This window comes from Natrix helvetica (assembly GCF_964273705.1).
Source record: "Natrix helvetica genome assembly, chromosome: 3".
In the NCBI taxonomy this organism is placed as follows: Eukaryota; Metazoa; Chordata; class Lepidosauria; order Squamata; family Natricidae; genus Natrix; species Natrix helvetica.
Genome location: NC_138549.1, coordinates 65,277,129 through 65,286,935, shown reverse-complemented (window position 1 = coordinate 65,286,935; position 9,807 = coordinate 65,277,129). Strand labels below are relative to the sequence as shown.

The 9,807-nt window shown below is 44.1% G+C and overlaps 1 protein-coding gene across 2 annotated transcripts in view; it reads left to right on the top strand.

Moving 5' to 3' along the window:
- Positions 1-643: 643 nt before the first annotated feature.
- LOC309389886 (quinone oxidoreductase-like protein 2) overlaps positions 644-9,807 on the top strand; it is a gene marked incomplete at its 3' end in the record, with an annotated part of 29,178 nt that continues 20,014 nt past the window's right edge. For both annotated transcript variants that reach the window (XM_081948794.1, XM_081948793.1), the window contains exons 1-2: positions 644-791; positions 5,686-5,842. In XM_081948794.1, the coding sequence (XP_081804920.1) occupies positions 721-791; positions 5,686-5,842 (228 nt within the window). In that variant the 5' untranslated portion in view covers positions 644-720. The remainder of the gene's footprint in view (positions 792-5,685; positions 5,843-9,807) is intronic.

Genomic DNA, 9,807 nt, shown 5'->3' with positions numbered 1-9,807 from the left:
GGAATACTCTTAATATTTTGAACTCCAATAGCCATCCACCCCATCCATCATAACCAGTAGTAAAAGCCTAAGGGAATTGCCCTCCAAAATGCCCTAAGGGCCCCACAGTGCTATTGTGTTACTTTCAAGGTATTTTTTGCATGCGATTACTGTAATTGGAATGTAGCTTGCAACATTGCAACACAATGAACAATAAAGTTGTGTTGTAGTCGCTACCCTTCCTCTTCCTTTTCTAAAACTGACTACACTACAGACTCGGATCTAGGCGGACAGCGAGTGGGGGGGCACTCAAGTTTCCACACACAGTCCACTCCGTCCTGCTGCGTGCGTCGGAATCTCTCTCAGGCTGTCCGTCACAGCTCCTCTCCTGGTCAAGCGGAAAGAGGAGTGATGGTTCGTTCTCTCCGTAATTGCAACTCAGGCAAGCGCAGCGGTGCGTGAATTGGGTTTTCATCTCCTCTCAATTTTTAACGGGCCATTGACTCGTCCAAACCGGGCGGTTTTTGATGAATCGCCTAGTTCCTGGAAATAAACCCGGCAAAGCCAGGCGGAGAAGATTCCCTTCGTCCCCATTGGGCTAAGAAGTTCATTGGATGGGCGGAAACTTCCAGTGGGAAGTGAGGGCGAAGCCTACGGTAATTGATCTGACTGGGGTGAAACGGATGCGGAAGCCAAGCGCCGCCCGCGACCGTCGAGTTGTGTTCCCTGGGCGGCCTGGCGATGGTGAGCGGAGGCTTGTGGCTGCGTTGGTGCCTGGCCGCCAGGAGCGCTTCCCGGTTGGCGCGCCACAGGTGCAGCTTTTTACTTATTGGAATTGCCCAATGCCTTACCACCCGCCCCCCTCCCTTCTTTCAACCTTACAAGCCAACATCCTTTTCCAGTTTGGCCATTGGAAAATCGAGTTTTGCTCCCCCCCCCTTCCCGTTTGCGAAAGGAGGATCCCAGCTCTCCCTTTCTGTTAACCCCAGTTTTGTTGCTCGCCTGGTTTTGTTGCCGGGCTGATCTCCGTGGATTAAAGGAGATTGATTGCCTGCAGCTTCGCCTGCCCGTTTCAGAAGCAAGCGTTGAATTCCGTGAGATCAACTCGTAGGAAAGTAGATTAGGGCTGAATTTTGAATATGAATGCCGCACACCAAAAACATTAGCCGGCTCTGCAGTTTGTTCGACAGTACTGAATGAACGGACACTTTTCGCCATTTGAAATATTCGCCATTTTCTATTTTGATCCAGCTTCCCCATTCACGGCCCTACCCTGAAATATTTTTTGTAAGGAACGTGCACCTTCTGTCTGCCACCTCTATACATGCGGCTTCACTCCGTTCCAAGTAGCTACCGGACGGACAGACGGACGATAGATAGACGATAGAGATGATAGATAGATGATAGATAGATAGATAGATAGATAGATAGATAGATAGATGATAGATAGATAGATGATAGATAGATAGATGATAGATAGATGATAGATAGATGATAGATAGATGATAGATAGATAGATAGATAGATGATAGAGATAGATAGATAGATAGATAGATAGATAGATAGATAGATAGATAGATAGATGATAGATAGATAGAGAGATAGATGATAGAGAGATAGATGATAGATAGATGATAACTATTAAAGGTGTGCCATATTTCTTCCTGCTGTTAGCCAGCTACTGATAAGCAAATGGTATTAATGCTCTGCCTCACTTTGTATCTGCTGCCTTGCTGGCCCTTTTACCAAAGCTGTGGCTTCCCACTACATGAGAACTCAATGGCCCTTTCGTAATTCATATGTCCCCACCTAATCTTAGCGTATTCAAGTTCATGGGTGCATCTGGGCTCCCAGCATTTCCTCAGCCTGGCTTTTTTCATCCTAGCTCAGGCGCTCTCTTCAAGCTTTTGTACTTATTCTATATTTTTCCAGTGTGGTTCTGTTTTTTCTGCCTTGGCCCTCTCTACTTGCAACTCTCCTGGATTCCATTGCTTCCCTATTTCTTTTTCAATGCAACATTTCCCTTCTTCCTCTTGAATAACTTAATCATTTGCTACAGGATCAGCAAAAGAGAAGTGCAAATTGTGCAAATTTTGATATCTAGATTCCCCAGTTATGATGTACTCAATTCCTCTTAAGAAACTGGTCAGTAAGAACTGAATGGGATTGCACACATACAAAATACTGAATAAATCAGGTCAATGCAGCCTGTGCAGCCTACAATGGGTGTCTTTTTAGCTCTCTCCTTCACTGTTTAGCACACTAGAATTAGCAGTGTGGCTCAGTGGCTAAGACATTGAGCTTGTCGATCAGAAAGTTCAGCAGTTTGGTGGTTCGAATCCCTAGCGCTGCATAATGGAGTGAGCTCCTGTTATTTGTCCCAGCTTCTGCCAACCTAGCAGTTCGAAAGCACGTAAAAATGCAAGTAGAAAAATAGGAACTTCCCTTGGTGGGAAGGTAACAGCGTTCTGTGCGTCTTCGGCATTTAGTCATGCTGGCCACATGACCCTGGAGACGTCTTCGGACAGCGTTGGCTCTATGGTCATGATGGCGAACCTGTGGCACATGTGCCGGAAGTGGCATGCAGAGCCATCTCTCCGGGCACACCAACCGTCGCCCATTGCTCTTCCCGGTTCTGGTGTGTACATGCACAAGGCCAGCTTGTCTTTGCACATGCAGGAGTGCTGGAAACCAGAAAAGCAGCTTCCTGGTGAGCATGCACACACTGTAAACTGAGCTTCCGGTTTCCAGCATGCACATGCATGCCAGCTAGCTGGTCTTTGTGTGCACATGCATGGCAGAAATCAAGTAACCAGCACACATGCGCAACCAGAAGCCGGAAGCTTAGCTTCCCGGCATGCACATGCGTACTAGGGAGCTGCTCTTCTGGTTTCTGGGGTTCCCACGAGTGCGTGACAGGTAGCTGCTCTTCCGGTTTCTGGTACTCCCTCCCCGGGTGTGTGCTCCCGTTTCAGCACTCAGTGCCAAAAAGGTTTGCCAATACTGCTCTATGGCTTTGAAACAGATGAGCACCACCCCATAGAGTCGAGAATGACTAGCACATATATGCGAGAGGAACCTTTACCTTTACCTAGAAATAGCACAGGGCTGCCAGCTGCTGACTTGGCCCATCCCTTGGCAGCCTATTCACATTTGGGTTTGTTGTTCTTCTGCAGATTGTAATCCATCTGGTTTGTGAAGGTCAATGTAAAGAAAACCGCCAACTAAAAAACAGCTTTTGCCATTTCTTAATGGGCAGGCTGGGTGCACAAAATGGAACCTAACAGGCATATTCATGATAAAAAACTATGCTCCCCTGAGACAAATTACTCTATGGGTTTTTTTTGCATGAGATACTTGTAGTTATTCATTTACACTATTCCTATTTCAACTGCTTGGTCAATGAGTTGAAGTATGGTTCTCTATTAATTTCTGATGGGATGGCTATTTTGTTTTTGTAAGTTGGACCTGGCCTTATCTTCCCTTGAACTTCTACCTGGCAAAGTCATACATGCTAGAAGATATGTGTTATATCTGGAAGGGAATGTTGCCATTAATCGTGTCCTGTGCCTGAATGTTTCTGTGGCTAGTTCAGACTTCTATGCCTTTGGGAGAAACTGGAGGATTTTGTGTTATGTGTATGTGTGTGGCATTACATAATGCCTTAAAGCTAATTACCGTAAATGTGATCTCAGACTGTGCACTGAGAGCCAAATTCAGCCACATTTCTAAATGGATATATACCTATTAAAGAGACAAATTCTAAAATGGAGAAACAAATTCAGAAATGATACATTGCTTTCAAAATTAGTTGAAACATTTATTATTTAGCACTTAACAAGCTTTGAAATCTTAAAAATGATTTACAGAACTAGCTTACTGCAAGACCTTTGGGATATATACCAGTCTGGATTTTTTTGCCAGCTTCTTAAAGATACAAACAATTCATTTTCTGCAATCCTGTTTTATGGAGGTCGGGAGACTTCCAGACTTGAGAAATTTGAATTCCCATTAAGAGATTTTTATAATCTGATTATTTATCTTTTTAGAAAACAAAAACAGAAAGTCTTTGTGTACTTCACAGATGAACAAAGTTACAATATTTTTATGGGCTGCAAGCTATTTTCTTAAATAAAAACATTGTTCTGGGATGATGATATCATTTGAAGTAGGTGAGTTTTAAACAATAAAATTGGAGAAAAATTGAATTCACAAAGTAAAGAAGATAGTGATGTTTGCTGCTAGTATTACCATACTTAGTTAGGAAACCTAAGAGACATTGAGAGACAAAAGCTTTAGCTGTAATAAATTATCATTTAGCAAATTCCAAATAGGTATAAATACTTACTCATTCTATATTGAATGGAATGAATAAGTATTCTGAGTCAAAGGCACCCAGGAGAGACTGGGACAGAACACCACTGTCATATCCTTAGTCTGATCACCATATGCATTCTATTGCATTGTTATCTTTGTGCACATTTAGGGAAGACAAAGGGTACATCTTCTTGAAGGCGTTCAACATGTCCATATGCTTTTGTTTCACATTAGGAAGGCTGTAAATGAACGGGAAAGTATTCATTGAAAAGAAACTGTGATGAGCAGTGACCTGGAAAATCAATTTTATGTGGGAGGATTGAAATTGCTAGATACATTTAGTCTGGAGAACCTGGAGCCTGAGCAATGGGGAGATTTTGGGGAGGGTTTGTGTAATGCTTTTAAGACTGCCTTGACAAGTCCCTATAGTTTTCTTGGCAAGGTGTTTCAGAAATACAGGTAGTCCTCGACTTGCAACCACAATTGAGCCCAAAATTTCTGTTATTAAGTGAGATATTTGTTAAGTGAGTTTTGCTCCATTTTACAACATTTCTTGCCACAGTTGTTAAGTGAACCTGGTTTCCATATTGACTTTGCTTATCAGAAGGTCACAGAGTAATCATATGACACAGCAACTGTCATAAATATGAACCAGTTGCCAAGCATTTGAATTTTGATCATGTGACCAAGGGGATGCTGCAAAAGTTGTAACTGTGAACAATGGTCATAACTCACTTTTTCCAATGCTGTTATAACTTTGAATGGTCACTAAATGAATTGTTGTAAGTTGAGGGCTACCTGTAATTTACTATTGTCTTCTTCCTAGGGCTGACAGATAATGACTGGTCCATGGTCACCCAGCTGGCTTTCTACCTAAGGCAAGACTAGAACTTATTTAGTGCCTTAACCATTGGCGATAAGCAAAACTGGTGATAATACTTTGCATATAACTGTCCTGTAGACCAATGGCCCCAAGCTTTTGGGCACCAGGGACCAGTTCCATGGATAAAGGTTTTTCTGTAGACTGGAGGGGGCATGGTTTCATGTGCTGCCTGCATCCCGCAGATGGGCTTTATTTGTGTGGCCCGGTTTCTGACATGCCGCAGACTGAGGGTTGGGGGCTTCTGTTGTAGACTGCAGCCCTATGTGGTTTCATTGGGAAGATGCGGAGCAGACCTCAAATCACATTTAGGTGACTACAACATTAATGTTCCTGAGATCAAACCTTTATTGCACAAGTTTGCAATTATAACAAATGGATCATATGATCATTTGCATTTGCAAATATCAGACTAATGAAAAGAAATTTTATTTAAATAAGGTTAAAAAAAAACACGAGTAAGCTGAGTGCTCTGAGAATCATGCCTCCATGGCCTCTCTTTTTTACAGAAAGAATATTTTTGGCTCTAAATCATGGGACCCCATTTCTCCAGGCAGCATCGTCTTCCTGCAGTTCCAGAGGACCTATCGAGCAGTACTGTGCACTGAACTGAAAAAGCCATTGGTTGTCAGGGATGTCCCATCTGCTTTGCTTCAGTCGCACGAGGTAAGCAAGTAACAATACTAGGGTTGAAAGTTCTCTTGCATGATGAGTTAAGATGGTTTTATTTATAGGATTTATATTACCATGAGTGTTTGTTTAAAACAGATTGGGCAGAGTGTGGTCTTCGGCCTTTTCAATGCAGGCCATTGAAAAGATTCCATTCAGATTTCTGGTAAGGCTTCTCTTTCTTTCTCTGATCAGACTTTTGAGAGGAATCCAAATTGGACTCTTTGAATACAGTTCAAAGCTGTGGGATGTAATTGGACTATACCTATTTTCCATTTAAGACTAACTTGCTACAGATGTTGAATGAATATAGCTATACCCTCTTCTTCCCTTCCTTTTTCCCCCCCTTGGATTTTTATCATCTTGTCTCATGGTCCATTTCCTACGGTAGGTATAAACTATCCATCTGGCCTTAGTAAATAATGTGATTCATTTGTCATTTCTTAAAGGGCCTCTGGAAAGGAAGTCCAACAAAATGGTTGAAAGAAAATTGTACTATTACTGCAGTTTTAAAAAGAATTTACCAATCTAAGCAAATAGTTTTTAGCTTACTGATTTATAGGTAGTCTTCAGTTAACAATCACTTGTACGACAACTGTTCACAGTTACAACAGCACTGTACAAGAGACTTGTGGCCAATCCTTGAAACGGTGGCTGTTGCAGCATCCCTACAGCCACATGATCATAATTTGGATTCTGTGCAAACAGCTAGCAATTATAACAGTCACAATATCTTGCGCACATGATGTCAGGGGAAGATTTCACCCTGAACTAATGAAGCTTAGACCGACGGCTTTTCCAAACAGGCATATCTTCAAGAAGCGAAAAAATAAATAAAACCCGAAAACGTGTTCTAGTGAAAACAAACTTTAATACAAAAATAAGAAAATAGAAATAAAACAAATCTATCTAATTGTTACATTTTGGCAAGAACAAATGTTGTCCGCCTTCTTGAAGACGAACAAAGATCAAAAAGAAAGAAGTCTCTGGAATGTGTGATGAGCAGGCGCAGTATATCATTGCTGATAAGACCTATGACCTGCGCAATAACTCTTTCAGTTCAGCTAGCAAACAATTTAACGCAGTGACACATGATGTGGCCATTTGTGGGCTTCAATCTGACAAGCAAAGTCAGTGAGGAAGCTGGCAGAAGGTCACAAATAGTGATCATGTATTGTCACACCTAATGTCTGTGCAGGATTTTCTTAACAATCACAACTGGAATAGCCAGTGTATGTTGGCACAGTCATCGGACATCAAGCCTGACCATCATGTCAGTTAGTAACAGAATTGCCAGTCCCAACTGCCTTTGTTGCCAAGCACTACCTGATAGTGCATTGTTAGTTGGGAATAAAAGAGCCAGTTCTTCTGAAACATCTTAAGATGTTCTTGCTAGGTTGCTTGTAGATAATTCAGGCACCTGGAAAGAGCATTTGTAGGGTCAGTTTGCTCTATGGGAAAAGGCAACGCTTAAAACAGACCAAGAAAATCATGTCCTTTTATTCCCTGTTGTTAATGAAAACCAGTAACTGATGGAAGAGAACATTTGTAGTTCAGGATTGAATTGTTAGGTCCTTGGTGCTCTCTGACAACTCAAACAAACAAGCTAATAGTAAACAACAGCCTAATTAAAGAACTACCAAGACCACTCCCAGCAACATTGACATGGCAAGCTGCTAGTATCTAAAATGGGAGTAAATCCCACTCCCTTCTAGCACTGATGATATTACCTAGTTGGATAATGAAACATCTGCTAGAAAAGAACCAAATTTATAGAACATCAAGGATCCTATATCAATGACTCTGACATCTGTGTGTAAATACAATAAATATTGTTTGTGTTAGATCTGGGCAACGAGAGACAGACTGCGGACACGAAGTGACTTAACAGCTCTTTATTAGTAGTAGTAGTGATCCAGCTTGCTCTGTGGTCGGAGGGTTCCCCTTTTATAGGGATCGGGTACGCCCCTCGACCAATCAGAACGATACCTGTTTCCCGCTGTAGCAGCGGACCAGAGGGAAGACTTGCCACGATATATGCTAATATCTAACACCCCTCCCCTCCTAGACGGAACGTTGCGGTAGGTAACATAGTCTTTTAGGTATGTGGGGGGTTTCCTTACTCGGGAGGAACGTCGTGGTTCTGGTTGGTCAGAAATGGTTTCCGGATCGGATGCTTTTCCCGTTCCACGTTCGGGAGGTTTCGTACCCTCGTTGCTAGGGCGTTCCGGAGCCTGCTCGGTTTCGTTGCCTGGGTTTTGCTCTGCTTCGTGCGTGTTTCCTTGTTCCAAGCTTGGTTCGTAGGCGTCGTAGTTTTCTATGATTGGGCTCTCGCGTGGCTGACTTTCTGTAGGCAGGAAAATCTCGTCTTCGTTTCGAAGGTCTGAGTGTGCTAGGCGACCCCGAAGTTGATCGATGTGCCTTTTCCAATTCCGCCCATCTTCCAGTTCCAGCAGATACGATCGTGGACCCGTGATGCCAATGACCTTTGCCGGCATCCACAATGTTCCCCCTGCATAGTTGTGGGCGTATACTGAATCCCCTATGCTAAAAGACCGAATTTTGCTTGTGGAGTCTGGGGGAGCTGTGGCAGAGTAATTTGGGTGAAGACAGTCCAGGTGAGACCGTAGACGGCGGCCCATGAGTAGTTCAGCGGGGCTCCTACCCGTCGTTGCACTTGGGGTGATATGCTGAATTAAAAGGTAATGATCAATGCGTGTTTGCCAATCACCTGGACCCATCCTAGCGAGGGCCTCTTTTGCGAATCGTACCATTCTCTCCGCCTGTCCATTTGATGCCGGATGGAATGGCGCGACGAGGGCGTGCCGAATTCCCTGACCTGCTAAATATGTCTCAAATTGCATGGCCGTGAACTGGGGCCCGTTATCGGAGACCAGGAGGTCGGGCAGGCCATGGGTGGCGAAAAGTCGCCGTAGAACCTTAATGACTGCCTCTGCCGTGGTTGAAGTCATTAGGACTACATCTAGCCATTTTGAGTATGCATCCACAACTATAAGGAAAGTCTGACCTTGGAACGGCCCTGCGAAGTCAATGTGTATTCGCGACCAGGGTGCTTTAGGTTTCTCCCATTCTGTGGCGGGCGCTTCCGGGGGTGCTGGTCTTGATTCCTGGCATGGGTCGCAAGTGGCCACCCACTCCTCTATTTCTTTGTCCATGTTTGGCCACCAAACGTAACTTCTTGCTAACGCCTTCATTCTAACAATCCCCGGATGATCCACATGTAAAGCATCTAATACATTCCTACGTAAAACATACGGAATAACAACTCGATCCCCCCACAATAAACAACCTTGCAATACTGAGAGTTCGTCCCGTTTTGACCAAAACACTTTGAATTCCGGGCCCACGTTTCCCTTCGGCCACCCCCTCCAAACCCAAGTTTGAACTTGCTTTATTAAATTGTCTTTAGAGGAGAACCTTGCAACGTCGTATGAAGAAACCGGTCCAGAGTCCAAACAGTCAATGAGCAATACCCGTACTTCTGGAGTGGGGTCTGGCAGAATGTCAGGTAATGGGCAACGGCTGAGTGCGTCTGCGTGTCCGAGAGTGGCGCCCGGTCGATGAATCAATTTGTATGAGTACGCAGCCAGGAAAACAGTCCACCTGGTCATGCGTGGAGAAAGGGAGACCGGAGTGGGGCGGTTTCCCGCCAAAAGTCCCAACAACGGTTTGTGATCTGTAATTAGTTCAAAATCGCGGCCGTAGAGGTATTCGTGGAAACGTTTTACTCCAGCTACAGCAGCCAGCGCTTCCCTGTCCATTTGGCTGTAATTCCTTTCGGCCGATGAAAGAGTTCTGGAGTAGAAGGCGATGGGCGCTTCTTTTCCGTCGGGCATCCTGTGGCTGAGGACTGCTCCAACTCCGAACGGTGATGCGTCGCAGGTCAATACCAGCGGTAGGGTCTGGCTGTATTGGACAAGCAGTGAGTCAGTGGTGAGCAG